At 42.9% G+C, this 26,123-nt stretch overlaps 2 protein-coding genes across 12 annotated transcripts in view; one reads left to right on the top strand and one right to left on the bottom strand.

The window, feature by feature from the left end:
* Positions 1 to 6,857: 6,857 nt before the first annotated feature.
* Positions 6,858 to 20,617, bottom strand: CASP3 (caspase 3). 7 transcript variants are annotated; one of them, XM_074588327.1, is made up of 7 exons: positions 20,414 to 20,617; positions 14,848 to 14,940; positions 12,556 to 12,680; positions 11,920 to 12,048; positions 9,776 to 9,951; positions 9,176 to 9,293; positions 6,858 to 8,240 (listed from the first exon to the last, which is right to left on the bottom strand). In XM_074588327.1, the coding sequence occupies exons 2-7, from the start codon at positions 14,919 to 14,921 to the stop codon at positions 8,014 to 8,016; spliced, it is 849 nt and encodes a 282-aa protein (XP_074444428.1). In that variant the 5' UTR covers positions 14,922 to 14,940; positions 20,414 to 20,617; the 3' UTR covers positions 6,858 to 8,013. The 7 variants fall into 7 exon arrangements, with proteins under 7 accessions (XP_074444428.1, XP_074444427.1, XP_074444429.1 ...); XM_074588326.1 differs by having other exon boundaries at positions 20,372 to 20,510; XM_074588328.1 differs by lacking the exon at positions 20,414 to 20,617 and adding an exon at positions 20,110 to 20,283.
* PRIMPOL (primase and DNA directed polymerase) overlaps positions 20,492 to 26,123 on the top strand; it is a 19,371-nt gene continuing 13,739 nt past the window's right edge. Inside the window, exons 1-4 of one of the 5 annotated variants that reach the window (XM_074588321.1) lie at positions 20,492 to 20,583; positions 21,079 to 21,134; positions 24,121 to 24,305; positions 25,418 to 25,509. In XM_074588321.1, the coding sequence (XP_074444422.1) occupies positions 21,125 to 21,134; positions 24,121 to 24,305; positions 25,418 to 25,509 (287 nt within the window). In that variant the 5' untranslated portion in view covers positions 20,492 to 20,583; positions 21,079 to 21,124. Of the gene's footprint in view, positions 20,584 to 21,078; positions 21,200 to 24,120; positions 24,306 to 25,417; positions 25,510 to 26,123 lie in introns of those variants that run through there. The other 4 variants (XM_074588317.1, XM_074588318.1, XM_074588319.1 and 1 more) reach the window with 4 other exon arrangements.

Genomic DNA, 26,123 nt, shown 5'->3' with positions numbered 1-26,123 from the left:
CCAAGTTAAAAGACTCAGAGTAGCTGATACGCTGCTGCAAAGCCTCCTCTCCCCTGGAGGTTTCCGGAGCTGCTGGGCTGTATTTGAAGGTGGCAGTGGGAGGTACCACCTCTCTCCCAGGTCTCCCACCTCCCTGCTGCTCCTCTTGCTTCCCCTGCCCTCCCCGCTGCCTCCCGCAGAGGTGACGTTGGGGAAAGATGGTCAAAAAGTGCCTGCGTTGACATGCCCCAGCAGGTCCAGCCTGCACACCAGATAGGCCAGCAGGGTCCCCCCCAGCTCGGCCAGCCTGCGTCTGGCCCTGAGAGGATCATAGAATCATGGAGTGGTTTGGGTTGGAAGGCACCTTGAAAATCATCCAGTTCCACCCCCCTGCCCTGGGCAGGGACACCTCCCACCAGCCCAGGTTGCTCCAAGCCCCGTCCAGCCTGGCCTTGAACCCCTCCAGGGATGGGGCAGCCACAGCTTCTCTGGGCAACCTGGGCCAGGGGCTCAGCACCCTCTGGGACAGAGCCCTCACAGCACCCAGCTGGGGACCGGAGGAAGAGGTGAGGATGCTCGCCGGGCTCCTGTCCCTCCCTGCTGCTCGGGGTTTCAGCAGTAGGTGGCACATGTCCTGCCATCATCACAGACCCAGGTCACTTTGGGCAGCCAAGCCACCTGCCGTTTTTGAACTGATTTCAGCACAAGCCAAAACCCCACTCTTTTTCCATGACTGGCTTACAAAAGTAAGGCTTGCCTACAGAAACCCGGAGTCCTGTGGGCTACTGAGCCCTGCACAGCGCTGGCCCTTAGAGCTGTTCTACACCGAGAGCAGCTAGCCCCACTATGGCAGGGTGCTGGCCAGGGAGGCTTCTGCATCACATACCACCCCCGGGAGAATTGCAGGCACAAAATATGGGGGCTAGAGAAAGGGGGGGGAAGAGTCTGGTTGTCATTTCGCCCCTAGATGCTTCCACTCAGTAGCATTTCAGCAAGCAGCAGCTACGAAGCGTAAGGCAGAGGCGGTACCAGATCCCGGTGTCCCGCTGGAGGCTCGGTAAAGCTGGTTCCTTCTTCCAACGCTTCTCAGGAGACATTTTTATCGCAATGGTGTCATGTAATCTTATATAGACCCTATGCTGGTCAAGAAAAAGTTAACCAAGAATTACGGACTCTTGGGTGAACCTATGTCTGCTTTAAATGTCAAGCCTGAAGGGCAGAGAGACCGCAGCTCACCTGGGGTTATTTATTGCCTTCCCGAGGTCTTAATAACAGGCAGGCTGAATGGAGAAGGCCACAAACGTGGGGTCACCGGCCTTACCAGCAGTTTGGCCAATGGGACCAGACATCAAGTGAGGAAGCCATGGTCCCCTGAGTGCATGGCCGGGCTCAGGACCTCCTGCATCATCATCATCATCATCCCCATCCTCATCATCATCCCCATCACCTGAAGGTCAGCCCTCACCCAGACAGCTCATAGCCTCGGCCCAGGCGAGGTGGGAGAGCTGAGCACGGGGAACCAGCTGAGGATGAGGAGGCAAAGAAGGGGCTCCGCAGGAGAACTGCTCTTTCCAGAGAAGGTTACGTCTGCCTTTATCCAGCCTTTCTGCGTCGCATCACGCAGGAGAGGTGCGGGCTGGGCGTTTGAGGAAGCTGCTTTTAGCTGAATGGGATAAAAGGGAACACAAAATGTTCTGGGTTTTAGTACCAGAAGCAGACAAGGAGCGAAAGAGGAAATGCTTGTTTCTGTTGTGAAGGATCCTACAAATTTAAATCCCCCTGTAAGTTAGTGTTTAGTATTAATTGTGGTTTTGCACAGAAGAGTGTAAATTGCATAGTGCTGCTTGTTTCCACCGCTCTCTTTAAAGCTCTTGTGGTTAAATAAGTAGAACCAATATTTTCTTAATGGTCATGGAGTATTCTGGTAGTACTCTTCATCGATGGGTACATCAGATACTCTCAAACCACTCAGATTATATTATTATAAGCTTTATGCATACGCAGGAAAACCTGTTACCTGGTCCGCCCTTTAGAGGCAGTGAGATGGCCCTGGCATGGCCCCTTTCCGTGTGCAGTTTGAAGCCAGAAGGACCCATTAGATCATCCAGGTTGGTCTACTACGCACCCCACGCTACTGAATCTCACTGGGTAGGTCCCTATGAAGCTCACCGTGTTCAGCCAGGCAGAAACATGTTGGTTGTGTGCGCAGCAGGCAGAGGCCGAGCATCCATCGCTGCTCCTCTGACGTTGGGGACAGCAGTGGAGAGTTCTTGAATCTGATGCCAAATCTTGCCTGCAAACACCAAACAAACCCACTTCTGGAAAATGACTGCTGTGCGCCTTTTTTCTTTTGAGGCACTTAATTACGTGACTGGCTTCGTGGCAGAACATCTTGGTCTCTAGCAAGAAAAAAACCCGTTGTGTTTCATCTGGTTGGAAAATTCAGGTCTTAATTTTTTGTTTTGTGATTATGCAGGAAAATTCCAACATCAGCTTTTGAACTTCAAGACCTCAAAATAAAATTTAAGAGCTTACAAGGCAAGTTCTTCCCTCCGTTACTGGTAATCGCCTTTCGTGATGCAAGCGAAGCAAGCTATTGCACCATCCTTCTGCCTAAAGACCATCTCCACGGGCATGGCAGAAGCTTTTTTGGAGGGATGCTGTGGTTTTATTTTTATTAAATATTACAGGACTACCAGTGGTATGGCAGGGATCTGCCGGGGGAGATGCTCCATGGCTGGAAGTGTTCTCTGGGTAGGTCTGGAACAGCAGACAAAACCCTTTTTTCTTCCAAAGGAGCCGATTCTGGTTTACTCTCACACACAGTGGGAAAGACGGGAGGTTTTCCTGGGAAGCAGCAATGGGATGTTCTCACGTACTTCGGGATGCGAATCCCAGGATGTAATAAATACTCAAGCTGACAGACAGCAACCAACCGCTGCGAGATGTGAAAGGGTTGCTTCGCTCAGGAGGCTTTTGGTTTTGGTTTGAAATGACTCATAAACGTGAGTTTCGGAGATTATTGGGCTATCTGCAGTGACACCCTGTGGCGATGACGCAGAAATTTGTCTCTCGCCTCGTTATCTCAAAAAACCGGAGCAGTTCTGTGACTGCCCTGCTGCCTGCAGTCATCAGCAGGAGGAAATACGCAGCTGAAAGGTAGTTTTTCCCTGCTAATGAGTAGCATTCCTTATAGGATAGGAGGGGACAAGCCTGTTGCTGTTGCTGGTATGATTTAGCCGTTATTACTCATACAGTTAATATTTCTAAAAAGTGATTTCATACACATACTGCCTAGCTTTAGCAGAAAATAAATAAATGTGAGGTTAAAAATATAAATTGCATACGAATGTATAGTATTTTAGTTTAAAATGCAAAGAGAAACCATATATACGTCCAAGAGGAATGCATTATCTGTAAAAATAGGCCTAGTAACTTGTTAAAAACTGTATCATTATAGAATAATGGAATAGTTTGGGTTGGAGGGGACCTTTAAAGGCCGTCTAGTCCACCCCCCTGCCCTGGGCAGGGACACCTCCCACCAGCCCAGGTTGCTCACAGCCCCGTCCAGCCTGGCCTTGAACCCCTCCAGGGATGGGGCAGCCACAGCTTCTCTGGGCAACCTGGGCCAGGGGCTCACCACCCTCACAGTGAACAATTTCTTCCTAATCTCTCATCTAAATCTCTCCTCTTTCAGTTTAAAACTGTTACCCCTCGTCCTACGGCTCCCCTCCCTGCTCCAGAGTCCCTCCCCAGCTTTCCTGGAGCCCCTTTAGAGACTGGAAGGGGCTCTAAGGTCTCCCCGGAGCCTTCTCTTCTCCAGGCTGAACACCCCTAAATTTTTATTTTGAGTGATTTGTATGGGTTTTCTTCTGATGTGAAGCAAAGTACCAAAAGCGCAGATTCTATTCTCAAGGACAGTTACTTTCCATGAGACTTAGATACATCAGTGTTGACTTGCCTTCTTTTCATTTAACAAAACCAGATTTAAGAAACGCACCCGGGGAGGCTGTTGTGGGAAGAGGGCAGGCTGACTGCATTCAGCGTAAGGATTTGCTTAGCCAGAAGGGAGCAACCGACCTGGGATAAACCAGGCAGCATGAATTGCCTCCCCGCATTCAGCCTGGGTCTTTATTTTCTTCATCCTTCCATTGCTTAGCATCAAATGCATTGTAAACAAATTAAAAAAATGTGGTTTTTTTAGTTTTGCTAGAAAAGCAAGATCAAAAGCTGAGCAATCTGATCTAGTTGAAGATGTCCCTGCTGACTGCAGGGGGGTTGGACTAGATGGCCTTTAAAGGTCCCTTCCAACCCAACACATTCTATGATTCTATGAAAAGCAAACAGTAAAAATCATTAGGTGTCTCATACATTTCATCATTGATGTATGCAAGGTTTGTGGTTCTGGTGGCTTTTCAAATCAGCAAAATACTAAGGTCAGGCTTTTTAATAGCCTTTCGGACAGGCAAATATGTGTATCATCAGGTGAAAACACAGATGTGTGCTCCCCAGCCTGGCTTGGAAACAGCAGCCATACCTTGGTGTGAAGGCCTTCCCCTGGGAAGCGATGAACTGTTCCCATCAGTTCGTGTATTCAAAACTGTGTAACGCTTTCACGCAAGTGTTTTCTCCCAGCCTTTCACCACTGGTCTCTGTGAAGGTTTCCATATTTAACATACCGATTTCCTTCCCCTTCTGGAAAAAACACAGTGTCTCCCCCACACTTCAGATGTTTGTTGGACAGTATGTCTTCTCCAAATTGTTTTTTCAAAAGATATGTGTTAGGAGAGAAACATATCAGGCCCTATCCAGCAGCCCAAGAGAGGTAAGCTTGCTGTGGCTGCATGTCCCCAGGTCCAACCAGCATGAGGCGGATGTGTTCCCAGCAGGCACACGCACACAGAGCCCAGCTGCTGGCACCCAGATCCGCACTTGCTGCAGGTGCTGGCACCGCAGGCCACCATGACCCCGGGTGCTATTCCCACTGCCGGCCCATAAATCAGGTCACTCCAGTCACTGTGTCATAGAGACACAACTGCTCTGACCCAGGGTCTTACTGGTGGCGGCGCTCAGTCCCCCATGTACACGGGGCAGGGCCGAGCCCCCCGCTCAGGAACAGGTACAGCAGAATTCGGGAAGAAGTCAGGACGGACTGCGCTGGTCAGGCCAGGGCATGGCCAGACGAGTGAACAGACCAGCAAATTACTCACACTTATTTATCCCCTTACACCTCTGTTTTCCCCACAGTTGTTCCTCCCCAAATCACATAAATCCATCCCTTTCCCTGCCGTTGGTTCCTTCCCTAAACATCCCATACTAAATCCCGTGCAATCCCCAAATGCTCTTCCCCTGCAACCCACCCCCAGGTATTACTGAAGCTTCCCCTCCTGCCCTTGCCTTTCCATGCTCCTGTGGGAGTGCAGACGAGCTTTTATCACATAACCCAACAAGAAAAAGATAGTCCCACTGCCCCTTTACCAGTGGAGCCTGTTGCAAAACTGACTTATGCTTTCTGCCAGGTTTTTAGCGTAAGTCACCTGTTCCTTCCTCATTTAGCTTCACCCAAACTAAGGCAGCTGCCTCCTTCCCATTACGTTGTCCAATCCCTCCTTTCATTTTGCTTCCACTCCTCTGCCGTAATCTTCCAATTTTCTGAGATTTATCCAGCCAAAAACCTACAGCAATGATTAACTGGCAATTGTGCCTCTATACTACGGCCTTCAGCTATTTCAGAGCATCACCCTACAGACAACCGTTTAAGCTGTCCTGTTTTCCTCATGTCTTTCCTAAATGCTTACTCTATTACAATCCCCCAGTGCCGAATTCAGCCTTTCGACTAGATGACATTTTCCCAGTTACCATGAGCTTATCTCAGCAGCTTTACTCAGACCTCCTTGCCAAACCCAGTGAGGGTTCAAGAACCTTCTCCCTTCTCCGACAGGCTCCATCTCTACCCACGAGTCCCATCGACTGGTACACCAGCCCTCAGCTAGAAGTACCCAGAAGCTCTCCTGGCACTGTGAAGGAATTTACTGCCTTGGAATAAAATGCAGCTCGTGTCCCAAGGAGAAGAGGACTGGTAGGAGTATTACCTCTTTCCCTAATCCCTACCTCTTCCTAAGTGACCAGTTGCTCATTGTAGCTTAGCTTTGATATTATTTTGCTCTATTTTAAAGACAATTGGAAACGATGTAGAATCATTTTTCCTCTAAAAGACCAAGAAGGATCAAGACCTAGAACCTATTTAATCTAGGGGAAGAGCAAACTCCTTTTCCCAGCAAAATAACTAAGAGTTCAAGGAACATTCCTATTCCAAATTACTTTGAAGCAGATTAACAGACGTCCCATCAGTCATTTACAACATATAACTGTGCAGCTGCTTGTTGTAATTCACAACCTACATGAAGAAACCTACGTATAGGTTTTTGTAAATGTTATTTTTAGGTATGTTTAACAGGGGCCTATTTAGTTTCCCAACAGAAGCGTGGGGTAATAAATGTGCCTAGAACTGAAGTTTCAACTAGCTAAAATAGACTAACCCTCCCTCACAAAGCACTTCGACAAGAGACACACAAGATTCCTCCTATTCGACAGGCAGTCATCAGAAAACTCATCTACAATGTTTAAAATTACCTTAACTTTTGAACCTGCATTTCTCCATGTCTCAATCACTATTCGTATTACCTGGTTATATGGTATACAATGCTTTTTTTTCAATCTTTTTTTTTTTTTTCACCTTCTTTTACACTTCAGGTCGTAAGACAGATGGGGAAGGAAAGGGAAAGTAGTATTCTGAGAAAAAAGGGACATAATTAAAGTTCAAATTAATTTGCAAAAGCTGTCCGATCCTAAACAATAATACACATAGACAAGCATGATACAATTTAGGAAACAGTATTTAATTTAAGTTAAAAAACCCCCAAATGCCTCTGGAAGTAAACATCAATTTGCTAACATTGTTTATGCTACGCAATTTAAAGAGTTTTAGGTCTTGTTTTGCAGCACCCTATAGTCATTTAGCATTCTGTCTTCCTCTGATCTTAAGACGACTGCCACAATCTGAAACATCAACAAAAATGTTTCACAATTTTGTAAAAGCCTGTTGCACAAAATTGAGAGTCGAGATATAAATTTACTATTTGTTAACATATTTTAGCTAAAGTCTTGTAATTAACTCAAACTGATATTAAAGTTAAGAAGGGAAATTTCTCCAGTACCACAAATCCATGTTTCCACACAAATTAAAGGTAGTACGCACACAGCACAAAGCAAACCTGCTCTTATTTACGGCCAGAAAGAGGAAAGCAGACTATTCATAACGTAGACTTCCTTTTGCACCAATTCTTCCAGCTCTAAATATGCCCCAACAGCTCCCCCCTTAGGGAGCTGCAGACAAAGACATTTTGGAAGACTGGTCCTTTAGTCACGCAGCTTTAAAGGTCAGAATACAAAATCTTTTTCGAAACAGGTACCGAGTTGATATAATTGCTTTAGCTAATACTCCACATGAAAAGTTATAAAATGATCAGGAAAAAAATCGACCATATTCTCAACGTGCTTCCTAATTGTCTGTAAAAAATGCAATGGCTGTTTTCCACAGTTTATGCCCTAAGTTATAAAACCAGTTTAAGTTAGTTTATAACCTAAACCTTAAGAACTGGAGTTAAGAAGGAACGTACGACAACACTATTACCATCATTAGTAAACATATCGCGTTCTGAATCTTCTTCCTGTGGGCAGAAGTGAAATATAGCACCAAATAGATCTGATAAGTGATCTTCAGCCTCCTCTGCCTAATTTTTTGAGATACTCAGAGCAGTACTTTCAAAATTGCCTGCGCTTCAGCTACTCAAGTCTGCATTTCTAACACAGCCATACTACGTTTTACTTCTAGTAACGGACATATCTAACCAGTCATTATGCCACACACAGCAGTGAGCAGTAATTCAAGATTTAAAAGTGGTATTCCGTACTAACATCGCATATAAATTACAGATAAAAACGTGAACTGAAAAATTCCAAGGTGAAATTCTTTTAGCAAGGGAAGTGAAATTCTTTGGTGAGCATAGAGACAATGCACGGAATCTGCTTCTTTGCATTAAAATCCTGGCGAGTTGAGCAGGACTCGTACTCTGCCACTCTGCGGTTTACACGAGTTAAAATCTGCATGAGTTCAAGTTTCCTTGCGTATTCCTTCAGCATCTTACACAGTGACTGAATAAACCAGGAGCCTTCAGCTGAATTCCTCCAGGAGTAATAGCCTGTGGAAAAGAGAGATGTCAAATTGATCAGATGTAGCAGCCTCTGACACAGGACAGGGGAGCAATTACAGCAACGGTGCATTGTTTCCAAAAGCAAGCAATGTTTTAAAGTACAAACCCAAAACTACTAACCCGGAAAAATTTAGATTTTATAATCTCCCCGATTTCCAACTCAAAAGATTTTTCCAATCCTCCCATCTTTTCTAATCTAAGAAAAACTTTAAGCACGTAGAAAATCAAAAGGCAGGAAAACTATCTTCTGCTGCCACTATTGTCTTAGCCACTAATCATTTACTACTTCTTTACAGAGTACCTGTATACAAAGGAGAGGTGACAGTACAGATGGAGCCGAGATGCAAAATGGATTTCAGTGTCACTATCTTCAGGACTACGTGTGTGAATTAAAGACTGGAACCTACTTCTGCTAACCGATAACGTAAAAGGCATACGAAGGGCTCTGCCACTACTAATTTTCCTTAAGGATGCAATGAAAATAGAGTCAATAAGCAAATAATATGCTGGTATTTATCAGTCACTTCTGTATATGCATCTACAGATATCTGATTGTTTTATTCTCTCACAACTAATAATACCTTCTACTTCCTGCTGTAAATTATTTGCATGACTCAGATTAACTGAATTTATAGCAGATGAAAATTTGAGGGTTTGCTTGTGAGAAAGATGTATATTCAGGGTTTGGTGGCGTTTGTTGGGTTCTTTTTGTAGGAACTGAGAATAGCAACTACCTCAAAAAGAAAATCACATCAGGGGAGAAAAATAATCGCAGGAAAAAAAAAAGTTGTATTTCCATGAAAGAGATGAAATTAAGTAGTCACCCACTGACTGGATACAACTGCAAATCGTCATTTACAGTATCAGTACAAGCTGATATACAGATACAATTTCAGGCACAAAAATTCCTTTGCAAGTCTGACCTGGAGCTGTAGAATATGCATACAGGAAGTCTGCTTCTACAGGTATTTTCTGGCACATTGTTTCCTCTGATCCACTGTCTGCCTCAATACCGGAATCTAATTCTGTCCCTCTACAAGCCTATTTGGTGGAAAGAAGAATGGAAAATAAAATAAAAAATAAAGAAATAAAGGCAGTGATCATGATCAGAATACTGATTTTTTTTTCATTTTAAGACTATCCAGATTAAAACACTGCAAAAATAACAAGAATTTATGTCACATTTCCATTAGACAGACTCAGAACAAAAGGAACTAGCATTTATTTAAATCAGCTACACAGTTTGGTTTAAGATATATATTTGTTCAAACGTGCATTCAGAAACTCACTAAAATATTGGTTACTGTTCAAAAAGATTTTACTTAATTCATTCAATTAGCATAATGCAATGTAATAGGGCAGACTGTGCTACTTTTAGACCTGAAGAGAATCTTGCTCTCAAAGTAATTCCATTTAAATCAATTTTAGAAATAATTAACTTTTTTGCACTAATAATTAAAAGGGAAACTATTTTTTTTTAAGTATCCAGCTGATTTGATGATCATTGTTCAGCTGCACATCACCTGAATGAAAAAGAGCTTGGGTTTTCCTGCTAAACTTTTGCACCTGTCACCTCTGAAAAGGCTCGTTAGTGCTTTCAATTCAAGAGGGCCATCTGTGCCATAGATTAATCCTTCTTCACCGTGGCTTAGCAACACACAAACAAAGCTGCTTCGCTTGCTGTGATCTTCTTCAGACACTTGAAAGAAAAAAGAGAATTATCTTAACTTCTTGCATTCCCTAAAAGCTTCGAACATTTGATGCTTCCTAGGTGACAGAAGTCTTTGACTTCTAATTCCCACGTTTAGAAACCTCCAACCAGTTTTCACTTACGAGCAAAAGGAGCCAGCCTACTTTACTTCAGGAAGCTGGACATAGAAAACCCCAAACTAAAGGCCAACCCTCACCATTCTAAGACACGGCCACAGAACTAGGCCAGGAACACCATGAGGAGACAAAGAGAGTGTCCCCACAGCGTCTCCAAGTCTGACCGGTCACCTTGCTCATGCAGTAACAGGCAACAGTCTCATGATCTGGGATCGGACTGATGGGAAGTTCTCAGTTTTGGGAAAGGACGAGGAAGCCTTACCTCTCGTTCTAATCAGAGATGCTTCAACTACTTGGATTACACAGGAACTAAATGCAGCATGAAGGTTGTTACTGCTGCTGGGACCTAAGTACTAGCATTATACCTCTCTCTCTCACTGTTGCCCTGTAGCAAGGTCTAGAAAGATTTTTCAAGCCTCTGAATTTTGTACTTAAACGCATTTAAGCTTGATATAAAGTGTTTGTAGATTTATATTTTTTTCCATCTTGTGGTATGCAAAGAGCATAGAACAGATATTCTCTGATGTCTTTTGTTGCCTGACATTGTAGGGATCGTACTTGAAGACCAAGATGATTCTTTTAAATACACGAAAAGATACAAACATGATTTAAAAGAAAGGATCCAAAAGGAATTCCGAGTGCGAAACTCAAGAAGATGCAAGAGTTTGTAGATAAAAAGTGTAACAGTCCCAAAAGCAGACATCTTCTGTTTAGAGTCTGCCAAAACACTTAATTTCTACTCTGGAAAAACGGAACTATTTAGATTTTTCTCAAGAGATGCACACTCAGGCATTTCTACAATCTATGGACAAGCACCGCATCTAGAGGAGTCAGGAAAGGCTGTTTTTTGGGAATCTCTAGTTAGGCTGTGGTCTGTAGTTTACATTGTTTGTTTGGAGGCCTTTTACCACAGGGAAGACAGAGGCCTTTCCACTTTCAGCTACTGTCAACAGACAGGCTGCAACTGTACCAATAAATTAACCATTCCTGGGAGCATGCTCTGGCATAAACATTAACTGGCACTAAAGAACCTACGCCTATGTTAGCAAACACATTAAAAAAAAAGAAAAAAAAAGGAAACAGGATTGCTGCAGGCTAACTGGCTGTTGGGAATAATCCCTGGAACACTCTTCCTCTCGAACTGTGACCTGGAAGAGTCAGGGAGAATGCTAGTAGGCATGAGCCACAGTCATGCCAGAGAACTTTCCAACAGTTATCTAGAACAGACTAGATTCTGTTCCAGAGCTACAGATACCTCCAGGCACCATTTAATTTACTGGCCTAGATGTGGCCAAGTCCAAACAAAGCAGGACTAACACAAGCAGTAGTACAAAGCTCTCACTAGACAGATGGGTGTTTTGTTTCACAAGTCAAACAGAACATGAGTTGTTTCTCTACAAGAGTAATTTAGTCCACACGCTTGCAGTTCTGGTCCCTTGATCTGAACACCCCCAGATCAGAACACCTCTTGGGCCACACCACTAAGCACATAGCACAGAACCCCTCTACCCAATTAAGCAGGTTTCTTTCCAACTCACAGAGCTTCAGTGATCCCAGGGTCAGAATATAAATCAGTCTGCATTTAAGTTTCAGCCTTTTTTCCAGCCTTCTTTAGAAGATGAGAAAGGATACGGAGACAACAGTCATGGCACAAAAGATGGAGAGACAGCAAAGATGAATAAACATAGAAACTATGATGTACATGTCATCTTTAGCAATAAACCACCGGCAGGTGTGAAATATCATCTAAAAGAACCACGGAAGAAGAGATTTGAGGGCAAAAGACGTATTTGGAAACAGTAGTTAATTTAATACACACACCGAACATATTATTACTTACCATTTTTCAATAGTTTAAAAATGTCCCCGCATGAAAGATCATTGTTGATCTTTATTTTATATCCCAACTTCATAAAAACTTCTCTGACACTTGCGGCATCCGCATCTGTACCCGAACGGGGTGACATTCCTACATGTAAGAGAAAAGTGTTATTTTTTTACATGATATAGATGGCATGGTCTGATTGAGCCAAACTCTTTTCTCGCTTATACCTGTATCAGCCTGGAATAGTATTCCATTATTCCAGATCCACTCTAATGGAAGAAACATTGCACTGTTATACATGCACGCCATCTCCTTCTCTCTGTACCTATACTGTAGACTTAGGTACTCCTTACTTTTCTATCTATCCATCTATATAAAAACATAAAAAAGGATTTCATTTGCAAAAGAAGTCATCACTAAAAGGTAAGACGGACTCGTAGTGCCTATCAATTTTTCTCCCCATCACTGGTATACCCTAACATGTTCCCTCTAAGCATATTTGGAAGAATGTGCTGAAATGAATCACAGCCTTTCAAAACACTTAGTTTTAGACTGCAATCAAAACAGGTCTGCATATTTATTTCTGAAGAATAACACATGCCACTAATTTATCTAAATTAAGGAAAAAACTTAAAAATTTGAAAGTGGTACCAGTGTGTCTGTGGAAGTTCTTATTGTTTATGATTATACATTGCCCCATCTCTGGATAATCCATTCTATAACTGTAGTCCGGCAGAATCCCAGAGTCCATAGACTTGCTAGCAGGTAGGTTCTTTCTGTACAGAAATCAGACAAACTTTAGCTGTTAATTTCTAATCTCTCTTCTCTAGTTTCAAAATAATAATAAAATAAAGTTATTTTAGCAAAACCAATGAAACTGATAAGGTTTGCTACTTGTTCCCTAGAAGCTCCACCAGCAAGTTTGCCAAGTACACCCAGCTGAGTGCTGCGGTTGACACGTCTGAGGGACGGGATGCCATCCAGAGGCACCTGGGCAGGCTGGAGAAGTGGGACCATGGGAACCTCATGAGGTCCAACAAGGCCAAGTGCAGGGTCCTGCCCCTGGGTCGGGACAACCCCCGGTATCAGCACAGGCTGGGGGATGGAGAGCAGCCCTGCTGAGAAGGACTTGGGGTGCTGGGGGATGAAAAGCTGGACATGAGCCGGCAACGTGCGCTCACAGCCCAGAGACCCCCCGCAGCCTGGGCTGCATCCCCAGCAGCGTGGGCAGCAGGGCGAGGGGGGGATTCTGCCCCTCTGCTCCGCTCTGGGAGACCCCCCCTGCAGTGCTGCCTCCAGCTCTGGGGCACCAACAGCAGAAGGACACGGAGCTGTTGGAGTGGGACCAGAGGAGGCCCCGGAGATGCTGGGAGGGCTGGAGCCCCTCTGCTGTGAGGACAGGCTGAGAGAGCTGGGGGGGTTCAGCCTGGAGAAGGGAAGGCTCCGGGGAGACCTTAGAGCCCCTTCCAGTCCCTAAAGGGGCTCCAGGAAAGCTGGGGAGGGACTCTGGATCAGGGACTGGGGCGCTAAGACAAGGGGTAACAATTTTAAACTGAAAGAGGGGAGATTTAGATTAGAAATTCAGAAGAAATTGTTCACTGTGAGGGTGGTGAGCCCCTGGCCCAAGTTGCCCAGAGAAGCTGTGGCTGCCCCATCCCTGGAGGTGTTCAAGGCCAGGCTGGACGGGGCTGTGAGCAACCTGGTCTAGTGGGAGGTGTCCCATCCCATCTTTAAGGTCCCTTCCAACCTAAACCATTCTATGAATCTAAGTTATGTCTGTTAAATCAGCTGATAGATCTGATTTTAGATTAGTGAAGACTGTACTGGTCCAGAGGTTAAAATAAATAAAACTGCTTTGTGTAGTTATGCTCTCAAATGAAACTTTGTTTCAAGTTCGGTAAAATGTGTGTATATACAAATAATTTAATAAAAAAAAAAGTAGAGTGTCATTTGTAGTTGTAGTAACCTTCTGTGCAACTTGTAACAAGCTTAAAATTTAAAGAATCAAGGAAGAACTGTGTCTAAAATGATAACGCCTCATCTTATGAAAGCTAAGTACCTGGAGGCAAGATCAGCTCCGAGATTGTAAATCTATTCTGAATTCTAACCAAAAGCCGTATTAGCATTGAATTTTCACAAGTAAACATTCAAAACCTAGAGAATGACCAAGACTTCATATGCAGCTGTAATTTTGCCTTAACAAGCACACCAACTACACCACCCATCATGATTCTGCAATGGCTGTCAATTTTACTCAGTCCATACATGTTGAAGTCAGTATAGATTTTCTCACTTAAGCACATGGGTAAGTGGTTACAAGATTGGGGCCCGCTATCATATTGTATTCTACAAATAAAAAGGTTTGTAATGCTCTTAAATAAAATTTTCATTGAAATACTAAAAAGAATGACTTCAGAAACAAATTAAGTTGCCAGAGGGAGCGTAATCTGATGACAGTGCCACATCAGCTTAACAACTAGCTGTCACTAGGAAGAACAGGCCTGCGTGTCCTCCCTTCCACCCCTGTAAGTTTCCCTCGCGCTTGTGCTTCTGCACATACAACCCTACAGCAGGTCAGCTCAAGCAGCTGAATTGGCTGCTGCGGCTCAGGTGAGCTCTGGAAGCAGTGCAAGGAAAGGTGTGAACATTTAGCCCATGGTGAGACAGGAAAGTCTCTTTTCAAGAGCAGCTAACCACTTGTCTAACTGCACCTCGTGTTTTGCTTTTTAGTTCCTTGTACATACACATTGGCCTGTTCTGTCAGTGACTGTACATTTTCAAAGTCAGTACAACAACTCTAATAGGTGTTTACGATTATTATAGTTTACCATAATTGAAACTTTTCCTTTTAGCATTATTGCTTCTATGTCTCTCACCTTCTGTTACGGCACAAGATTCCTCAAGACTTAAATTGAAGACTTAAACCAAAAGTACCTCACTTACCCTTTGGAACCAGGAACAGATTTTGCATCCGTCAGATCGTCCCCCGAACGTGGTCCATCTCCTATGTCTGACATTATGGCTCTCAATTATCAGCTTGAAAACATAAGAAAATAGAAACAGATGACAGTTAATTTTCATATGAAATAATACCTTTGGATTGTTTAATTTCTGTTAGGTTTCCTTAAAGCCTTACACAATGAGAGCGCAATTTTTTTAGAATTATAGAGAAAACAGGAATGTTAAAAGGGGATTTTCACACTGACTAACTTTAGCCTAGGAGCATTAGTATTGGTAGGCAAAAATTAGCATTTGTGTAATCCCTATATATCTTATATTTGAAAGAAGAACATGAAATATTTTTCTAAATTATTGCGTTTTAAAACAACTCTGGGAAAAATAGTCTGCAGACCCCTGTGACCAAATAATTGAAAATGCCTACAAAAAGCAGGATAAGAGATAAACAAATTGAAAACAATCTTTAAAATATTTTCATGTCCCTACATGCATTAGTAGCATTTTAGTATTATGAACATTGTGTCATATATGGATCCTTCCATCTCCACATGACAGAAACTGAATCCAAAACCAAGCTACACAAGTTATCACACATGTGCAAAGACTAACATAGAAGTTGGATTTTGGGTCATACTATTTTGAGAAATAATAATTTCTCTGCATTCCATTTCAAATGAAACGTCACTGCATCCAGTCCTAATTGGTGTATTTGAAGGCAATATAAATAACATAAAACCACAACGACGTAACTTTAAACAGTTGATGAAATGAACTCTATGCTGTGGGCTGCTATTTACTTTTGATCAGAACACAGGACAAGAAATGATGATTTTTACCAAGCCAGAAATCAATTTAAAAGCAATAAACCTCCCTCCCAATTATTCTGTGTGTACTCATGGAACACATTACCACAAGTTACCTTTAACTAAGGATTCAGAAAAGAATTAAGCATCATAAAGTTAAATCGCCAGATAGGGCAAAGTAATAAATGCTCAGAAGTTAAGTAAGTGCTTAGACCTCAAGAAACAAACAACGCACTACAAGGCAAGAATTTTAAAGAAACTTACTTAGCAGATTTACTTATGGTAAACAGGGATGTATAAACAATCAGACCAAGTAGCAAGATTTACTGGTCGGATGCGATGAAGATTCTTATTTGAGGCTTAGTTCTTTGGTGGCAAACTGTATCTGCCATCTTACATCATCATACTATTATTATATTAGGTCTCTTCATATCTATAAATTTCCTGAAAACCAAAGTACCAAATAAGCTTGATATTTTAGAAATAAAATTTCTAAAATACATTATTGCTTTATATTTTAGAAATTAACTTTAAAGACAGTATCATGGGGCAAGAACTAATATATGATGCTGAACTTGCCTGCCTAGCACCATGATCTGGATTTATTCATCCTAACTTCAAAGTCTAATGCCTTAAAAGTTCCCTATGTGAAAAAAGACAAACAATCCCCAAGGGTAATTCAAGTACCTAAGACCTGTGGCGCGACAGTGATCCAACCCTATGTGCCTTATCATTGGGCAGGGAGCATTAGCACCACCAACAAAGTCTAGTCTAGAGTGACAACTGGTGTGTCCACCCAGCTGTAACTTAAAAGCAGAGCTTCTGATCCCTGTGAAGTGGAAAGAGTGGTTTTCATTGACAAGAACGCTAGAAGTTGCTCCCCTGCTCCAGACAAACCCAGCTTCCAGGAGTTTCTACACCTCTTTCAACCCTGTCCCTACCACATCCTTGTGGTAGGGACCTACCACATCCTTGGCTTTGGCTTCCAGCTTTCCTGACTTCTCAGCTTAACACTTTTTTTAATCAAAACTTTCTTTTGTAGGAAAACATCCAACCAGACTGGCCCACAATTCTGTTACAACTCAGGTTGTTCCTTCTTCTGCAGAAGCACAACCCAAACCCTTCACTGTGGCTGGGATTAATAGGAGAAACAGGGAAAAGGTGAACTTTCTTCCTTGTTTGTTCTTTGTCTGCCAACCGTAACGAATAACCACACCATATAAAAAAGCACAGTATCACGTCCCAACTCCATTATCAAAATGAGCCAGCAGGTGTACCGAGAGCACTGTAGCCATGTCAGCATGGAATTCAACTTCTGCTAAATACCCAGGTGTTAATCCCAACTGTCTGGCACCGTGAAGATCTGCAGTGCCAGTGCTGCAAGCACCTGAACCAGCTAGTGCAAACTAGTAACTGTGTGCCCACCTGAGCTGTGGTCGCCTCCTGTCTATCATATGAGCCATCCCATCAGGGACTGGTTTTAGTAAACTGGTGGGAATAACACCTGTGAACAGCAGCTGATTAAGTAGGCAAACTGGAGACCTAACAGACTGGGACCGCTGAATACTTCTATAACATGCATGCTGCTAACAATAAGGAAGATCTTCAACATTTAAGTGACCTTAAATTAACGCTTATCTCCTTGACTCTTTTGCAACCTTAAAATTTAAAACTGCTGTCCTTGACACAATGCCAAAGAAACAATGAAATTTGAAGTAGCAGCTAGCAAAACCTACAATTACAATGAACTACAATACTCTGTTTCTGAAAAATGTAAAACACATTTTGAAATACCATATCATAAAAATACTTCTTACTAAAGCCTTTGCAAGCCTAGTTCACGGCCTACAGTTTCAATTGTTTAATGGTTAGAGCTTACTGCATTCTACTGCATCACAATTGGAGCTTGTCTTTACAGAAGCTACAGAGATAGTGAAGAAAAACTGGGTGTAATATGTTAGCCATTTAAAATACACATGCTTTATCTTCAGAATATAATCTGTAACTCACCTTTAATATCCATCAATTTCTGAGCACCCTAATGCACCAAGTCACCTGCACTTTGTTAAAGAATAAAAAACATCCACAAAGAGATATCTGTTTTGTTGCTAGGCACTCAAATGCACGTTTTCATCGGCAGTATGTTTTCTGCTCTAAAGCACTAGTCAGCGTAACAGCAACACTCTCTAGAGGACAGTGCCGATTCTAACAGACTACTAAGAATTGCCTCATCTTGGTTTAGGTAATGCAATGATGTCATGTTCTGTCACGCAGAATATACATTTCCCTGCAGAGGATGATCTCATGCTCTTAGGGATGGGGGCGGGGGGAGGGGGAGGAATCAGGACAATGTATTAAGAATTGAATTAAAATTGTTATTTTGCTCCTTGATATTCTTTTCTCTGAAAGCTTAGGTAAAACAAGCTTTCCACTGTAAGGAAACTTAAAAAATAAGTAGCTGAAATGAGCAACAGCATTTTTCTAATTTAGCAGAATATGTTCTGTCAGTTTTAGGAAGCTCATTATACAATATTTTATCTGAAAAAAACCCCAAAGTTTTTAAAAAACCCTATGAGACAGAGATAGCGAATAAAAAGATGATGCTACAATGATCTTTATAGGTAACAAGTAGCAAAAAATAATATGCTTCAGAAAGGTCCAAAACTACGCTCAGCAAGCTACCAAAAATGACCAAAGTCCCTCTGTATAACAATAAAAGCAAAAATATATTTTGCCTTATATAAATGCAGTTGTTCCATTGTTTTTCTTTAGATAGCAAAATTATAAATAAAACAATGTTTTTACTTCATTCCAGCCTAGATTTACTTATTCTACCTGGACCTAATGAAAATAAATTCATATCACCATATATCACCACTGCCACAAGAACCATCACGTTTCTTTTTAAAGTAGTATTTATTTGAGTTGTAAGCCAACAAGGCAAATTAATGACATAGTGATAAAAATAATACCAAAGCTTCTCAGACAGGGAAGGAAGCAAATAACTGAATTGTCTCTAGTTACCAGCTGTATCTCGAAATATGCAAACCATAGGAGACAAGACAACACATGTTCAGTGTATGTCAGCTGCTATAAAGCAACGATTGTAGCAGTATTAAAATGCACATCCAAAACAGAAACCAGTATCGTAAAGCATGTCCTTAAAGATTAGAAAAGGGCACAGTTTTCCACCTCACATGACTGCAAGAGAAAATGTCAAGCATTCAAAGCAGGCATTTTTACATACATAAATACATACATGGAACATTGTGCTACCAATGTACAGATGCAAGTTAATAATTTTCCATTCTACCATCTATAATGATAACTGATAACTATCTAATTAGTAATGGAAGGGAAGTATAAAAGCTGACTGTATGAAAAAACTAAAAACATTTGAAACATACCATTACACTTTCTGTGTGGCCTTATACCAGTTAAATACCGCTACTATTAAATACTACTGTCACTACCACTGATGGAAGCATGCCAATACTGTGACAGCCCTTCACATTACTTCTGGTCTAGACGAGATCTTTGCAGAGCACTGACACGGGGCCAGCATTCTGATCTTCCAAAAGCAAACAGACTTTTAGTTAGTCAGCATTAATCTGCAAAATCAGCGAGACCTGAAATTATTCTGAGTAGATGGCACCCTTGGGTATTAATTCACCTATACCTGTTAACCACACCACCACAGATAACAGCCTTGCCAGGCTCCGTAATGTTACAGGCAAGGTGTGTTATTTTCAAACCTACCAACTGATAAGAAACAGAATCGTTTTGGTTGGAAGAGACCTTTAAGATCAAGTCCAGCTATTAACCTAACACTGCCCAGTTAACAGTAAACCATGTCCCTCAGCAGCACACGTCTTTTAAATACCTCCAGGGATGGGGACTCCACCACTTCCCTGGGCAGCCTGTTCCAATGCTTGACAACCCTCTCAGTGAAGAAATTTTTCCTAATATCCAATCTAAACCTTCCCTGGCACAACTTGAGGCCACTTCCTCTTGTCCTATCACCTGTTCCTTGGGAAAAGAGACCGACACCCCCCCCGGCTACTCTCCTTTCAGGGAGCTGTAGAGAGCGAGAAGGTCTCCCCTCAGCCCCCTTTTCTCCAGGCTGAACACCCCCAGCTCCCTCAGCCGCTCCTCACCAGACTTGTGCTCCAGACCCCTCACCAGCTCCGTTGCCCTTCTCTGGACACGCTCCAGCACCTCAGTGTCTTTTTTGGGGGGGGTGAGGGGCCCAAAACTGGGCACAGCCCTCGAGGTGGGGCCTCACCAGTGCCGAGTACAGGGGGATGGTCACTGCCCCACTCCTGGTGGCCACACCATTCCTGATACAGCCCAGGATGCGCCCGCCCGCCCGCCCCCCCCGCCTTTTGTTTAGACAGCTTCTCCGCAAAAACAGGCCTAAATGAGCAAATTGCCTTGCCCTAACCTTCAGGAAAAGCGAGCCCCCGCGGTCTCCCTCCGGGGAGGGCCCGGCAGCCGCTCTCGTCCCGCCGCGCCCGGGAGGCCAGGCGCTGCCGTGGCGGGGGGCGAGCCGCCCCTGACCACCACTCGCTCCGCAGCGGGAAGGCGGTCCGGCTGTGGGGAAGCTCCTGCTTCCCTCAGCCGGCTCCCCGACGCACTCTGGCCCGCCCCACCGTTTTGTTCGGCCCGGACGCCCTCCCCCACCCCCGCCGCCCACCGCCACCCACCGTCTCCGCCGCCCGCTCGCTCCGCTGCCACCCCGCTCCGACCTGCCTTCCCCGGCTCCCGGCGCGGCCCGCAGCGGAGGAAGGGCCACCGTTCTCCGCGATCGCCTCACGGCCCCTCCGGCTCCTCCCCGCGCGGGGCGGGGGAACCCGCCCGCCTGCCCCTAACGGCACGGCGTTCAAACGCCAACGGCGGCAGCGCGCGGGCTATGGCGGTGAGTCGGTGTCCGCTGCCCTCCCTACACCCCCCTCAGGCTGTTCCCTGCCGTGCCAGGAGGCTCCCGGCCATGAGGGGAAGGCGGTGTGAGGCCGAGCCCCGCGCCGTGGCTGAAAGGGGCCGGAGCGCCATGTCTGAGGGGGGCCCAGGACGCCGTGGCTGAGGAGGCCTAGGGTGCCATGGCGGAGGGGGGGCGGAGTGCCATGTCTGGGGAGGCCTAGGGTGCCATGGCTGAGGGGGCCCAGCGCCATATGTGAGGAGATGTGGGGGGTTTGCTGTGGAGGACCGGGCCCCTCAGTGTGCTCTCTCATACAGGGGGGGACATAAAAGAACTGGGCCCTTTGGCTGCCATTCTGCCCCGGTTACCCGCCTCACCATGCGTGTGGGTGACCCATGTGAGGCTGCTGTGGGTTTTTGAGTGCCGAGCCTCTTGTGTTATGTTTGACTTGGTGTAACCCAGCCCTTCTTGGTTTTTTTTTGTCTTCTGTTTTAGTTCCTCCGCGCGCTGAAAAATCTTACCTTTCTGACAATGGTGGTTTATGAATGAAGGTAATTGCCATCTTCAGTAATTTGTGGGGATGATTGCTACAATCTTTCAGATTTCAGCAAGATAGGTAAGCGTGGATGTACCGGACTCTGTCAGAGCAAGACCCTCCCCTTACGGTGGGGTTTATCCCTCACCACTGCATGAGGAAAACTGAGAAATCATACAGCCGATTGACAAATGCCTGATGCCCTTGCCATCCAGCCTCACAGAACAACACTCTGAAGCTGAGGGCTAGTTTCAGCTTCGTCATCAACTTTTAAGTCAGTTAGTTTCATATTTGTGTATTGACCTTTGGTAGCAGTAGTCAGAGTAAGTTTAACATTAGACACTAAGTGTTCCAGGTTCTCACAACAGGCAGTAGCCTCTTTTTTTGAGGTCTTATCATGAAGTCTGATATCCTGTATTTTGCACAAAAATCCTCAAAGCTTATTTGTAGAAGCTACTTCTACTTGGAGCGCAAGATGAAAATTTGATGCTCCTTGTTGTTGAGGGAAGACAAGTAGTGTTAGTATGCCACAGTTCAGCTCAACATAAAGATAACTGAGCTAATTTTCGCTAACATTCAGAAGCATAGCACTAGGGAGAAAGTTGTTTAATAAGTTCTTTTAAGGCTGAATCAGTAGCTGTGAGAAAATCTCGTGGATTTATTGGTGTTGAAGAACATGAATTCTGCCATAGAGCTATGTTGCGTGATACACACAGGCCAGGAAACCAATATAATCATGTTATTTTGAGCAGTGGTTGATTTGCATGTCTCAGCTTTGTTTCACAGCAGGTGTGGATAGCGTGTTTTGTCCATAATCATTACAGATTTTTGAGTAGGCTTTTTTTTTAACAAAAACACAGGGACACATATGAAGGAATCATGCATTTGTGTTTGTCTTTCCCCTGTAGCACAAGGGAGAAAATTGCCTTTTCTGAAATGGTGAGTCTGTTTGTTTAAAAAACCTCACCAACCAACAACCATCTAAGGTATAAAAATACAAGATGTCCACTATCCTCATGACTAAAAAAGAAATAGTCTTCCATCAAAGGGGGAGAATAAAACATCAAGTTCTTTAAGTCATCTCCCGGGAGATCCATCTTCCCAGGGTCCTCATGTGATCATCCTGCTGAGTCAAAAATACGGTGTTGACAAAATTTCTTCCTAGCAAGTAAAATAAAAATAATTACTCCCCTTACTTCTGGTGGGACAAAAGGGAGGGCAATGAAGTGGGAATTTCCCAGTAAACTCAGAAGGCTAATCTGTAGTTACGCCTCCTCTGCAGGTGTAAATTGTACATGCTCTAAATAGATGTGTTAGGTGTAGTTGATGCAGGAGCTGAACTTACCTTGAGAAGACCCAACACGTTATGCTGCTGAGAATCCAAGAGTGTTCGGACTGCAAGAACAGTGGTAGATCTCAGTTTTAAGTGAGGGTCATCAGCCTTCTGCCAGGTTCAAATGTCCTCCCAGCCATGTTTCTGCAAAGATATATCCTGATCTAACTAGGAAGTTTAAAGTGAGGAGAGAATTATGGGAACTGTCCTTTGCTTTTTAATGGTCACCTTCTGGGAAAGTGCTGATGTAGGGAATGCCTTTTGCACCCAGTTAATTTACAACAGAGTCAGCAGCATCAAAATGAAAGTGAGATTTGTGCTAGCACTTCTGAGAAACACTGATTGCTGCCTATAATTTCATTTTTCATTCCCAAAGAAGAAGCTAATTGCAAGAAAAGGAAGGGAGTGAAGGAAAGTCACAGGTCAGGAGGCTGGCAAAGTCAGAGAGATAATATGTCTGACCCCTTTAAGAGGAAAAAACATTCCATTATTTAGACTTGACATAGGCACAAACTATCAAAACACAGGCAGGCTTAGCCGTACCATGGGCAGAAATGTAGATGTCCAGGAATCTTTACTGTGGAAAACTTGCGGGGAGATTCAGAGGATTTAAAATCTGGGCTTTGGGGCCCACAAGAATATTTAAATACTTAACAAGATGGATCCACAAGGTGAGTTTAAAGGTTTGAATACTTCTGAGTATAGTCAGTTTCATTTTTATCTTTCATTGCAACTGGGAGGTTATTTTCAGAACCAAGGGTTGGTAGGTGGTTATACTGGACACAACAAAAAGATGCACCTTCATCTTTTTTTACTTCTTGCCCCTCTTCATCTGTTTCATAGTTTCTTAGCAGTGCTCTTTACCGATTTGCAGGTGTTCAGAGGGGCAATGAATTTTCCCCGAAAAAAAGTTAATTAAACTTATAAATAATTATGTGTATGTTAATGTGTGTTTATGCTTTGCTACATCACTTTTCAGCATTTGGATTACTTTATGTGACTATAAGTTTAAAGGCTGCAAGATACCAAGCATTACTGCATCATGTGCTATTTCTTGAAAAGATTGCTATCTTAAGTTTGCACGAAGGTACATGAGATTTTAAAGCAGATGAAACTATTACTGATGAACAGCAAAGGTCGGCAGTGGAGAATGGAGTCCCCATTTTGGATTTCAATTCTTTTACTTTGAGATACAAAGCTCAGAGGTAGAGTCACTGAAATCTTAATTTTTCTCAGGAACTCAATTGCTGTTATTACCCATACAGATTCATTATCTTATTTGTCTCTCCAACCATAAAGCAGAAGTAATAGTATTTTTTCACTCCTTACTAATGTTGTGTGGCTAATTAACAGAGTTTGCATATGTTTTGCGGAGGAATGTAATACCATTCTGTAAACAAAAATGAAACTTCATAGGCCGTCCCTCTGTTGTCTTTACCTCTGATAGTATTAATATGAAAATCTTACTTCCAAAACTGTGGAAACAATTAATGTTAAAAAGAGTATCATAGCAAGGTTGGGTGTTGATTTGGAATATCACCTACTTTCCGTTATTAAATAAAATACGTTCAACAAAACTAGAATCAAAAGCAGTGAGGGGTACAAGGTATTTTAAAAGTGAGTGACAACCAGAAATTGATACTGATTTGACAATTTGTAATTGCTGTAGGGCAAATGAAGAGAAAATGGGAAGAAAGAGTGAAGAAAGTGGAAGAATTGGCATCTCACTATGAAAGAAACCCTCTTCCTCCAGTTTATAGACCAAAACTGTCCAAACCCTTTCTGCCATCCTCTGTTTGGAAAATATTTTGTCGTCAGGCTGAAGCTTTCAATTATGTAAAAACCTGCAAAGAGGTAAGATATTTGTTAGGTGACTGTTTCTACTCTTTAGGTACTTTCAGGTTTGAACTTAACTTAAAAACGTGGTTGACAGTAAAGTCTTTATCAGTTTGCAAGATGTCGGGGGCTTTTTCTTTTGGTTTTTTTTTTTTTTTTCCCTTCTCTCCAGTCTTTAAACAGCAAGGGTTTTTTTTTGTGCTTGTGGGAGCTCATGCTACACTGGAGGTAGCTCTAACAACTATTAGTTCTAACATAAATTGATACCTGGTGTTAACCTCTAACAGGAAAAGTGCTTTTTTTAATGACGTTGTAGTCATACGTTTGTTCCTTCTGAAGATAAGGAAGTTGTCAGGGTTGACAGGAGAGTGGGAAGGCCGTGAGAGTTAGGTGGGAAGAAAGAGGAGGAAAAAACTGAGGGGGGGGGGGGGGAGAAGAGATAAACAGGAGGCAGAGGCAAAATAAAAACAATACAACTCTCCAATGGCATCAGAGTACCAAGTTCAGATGATAAGAAGTTATGAGCCAAATAAAGATTGTGCAAAATGTACCCTCTGTTTTCTGTTGAATAATTTTCAAATTGATTGCTGCTTTTAAAGAAAGTACCGGCTTTTTTTCCATGCTCTTTTAGGTGGTTAAGTAATCCTGACAGTCTGTTTTCCAAAATGCACTCTCACTGGTTTGGCAGTAGGGTTGTTTTGTTTTTTTTCAGATTTCCATTTTTGGATTTAAATATTATAGAGTCTAAAGACTATTTGCTATAAAGCCATATGCTGCCATCATGTACATGAGGCTCGTCCTTTCAGGACATTGTTCCTCTTCCCGTTATATGCACTTGCCACTGATCAGAAAAAAAAAGACTTTACAGAGAAAACAGAGTTTATATTAATACACAGCAAAGAAAAGCTTCCAATTTTTACTCAGGTAACTGAAATCAGAATGATGTTCTTAATTAAAATCAGATGCTACTGAGCTTGAAAAAGGATAAGTGATCTACTTAAAGTTTTGTAGTGTTTACTAACCTTTGTCCTAAGAAATTAGGAACTTAGAATCATAGACTGAAGTTCTGAAGACTTTAACTGTTTCTTTGAGAAAAAAACCAAAAACTTCAGCGTTTTTATTTTTGAAAGGATGTTCACGTATTTGCCTTGGAAAAGAACAGACAAAGTGGACAGAGGTTTTACCTTGTGACAACATATAAAGAGCTTTGGTTTTATTACATGTGAGTATTTGAAAAGGTACCCTATACGTCACTATAAGATAGTAGTATACCGGATGTACTATTAAGTAGTAATAGCTGTTACTGGATAGCTATCCCCAGGAGCCGCCTGCTGCTCTGACCAGCACAGAGCTGTAATGGGTGGCTTGAGGTTTGATCTTGGCCACGGGGAAAATTTTCATGAGGACAAACCAATCTATTCTATATTGGGTTTCAACTTTCGAGTTGCAGACTGCCATTAGTTCCTGGTAATTAAGGACCTCGTGTGCTGAACTTAAATCAAATAGCAGTAGATTTGCTTTTGCTGTCAGCTTTCCTCGGGGGGATCATACCAACACATGACACAAACATATTTCTACGATTAGGCATATATCCATTTACATGAGCATTAACATAAACGTCCAGTTACTGATTTATGGTTTTGTATTTGTGTGATGTAGTTTCAAGTATTGAGAATTGGATTGTGTGCTGAACTTTTTTTCCCAATTTTTTGTTTTACAATAAAACAATTGATTATGAAATAAAAGAAATCCAAGAGTCAATTTTTATATGAAAAGGAAGCTTGATTTTTTTTTCGCAGTTTGAAAATGTTTAGGTTTTTTTTAATTTAGTTGGAA

Source organism: Larus michahellis, chromosome 5, assembly GCF_964199755.1.
Source record: "Larus michahellis chromosome 5, bLarMic1.1, whole genome shotgun sequence".
Classification (NCBI taxonomy): domain Eukaryota; kingdom Metazoa; phylum Chordata; class Aves; order Charadriiformes; family Laridae; genus Larus; species Larus michahellis.
Note: the sequence above shows the minus strand (reverse complement) of the source record. Positions and strands in the feature narration are given on the sequence as shown.

What these genes read in the sequence shown, in the direction of transcription:
- CASP3 (XM_074588327.1), bottom strand. Translation starts at nt 14,921, where the DNA reads ATGTCAGACATAGGAGATGGACCACGTTCGGGGGACGATCTGACGGAT. An exon ending in TCTGTTCCTGGTTCCAAAGG is followed by an intron (nt 12,681 to 14,847) that starts GTAAGTGAGGTA and finishes ATTTCTGTACAG; the next exon opens with AAAGAACCTACCTGCTAGCA. An exon ending in GAACTTCCACAGACACACTG is followed by an intron (nt 12,049 to 12,555) that starts GTACCACTTTCA and finishes TCTTACATGTAG; the next exon opens with GAATGTCACCCCGTTCGGGT.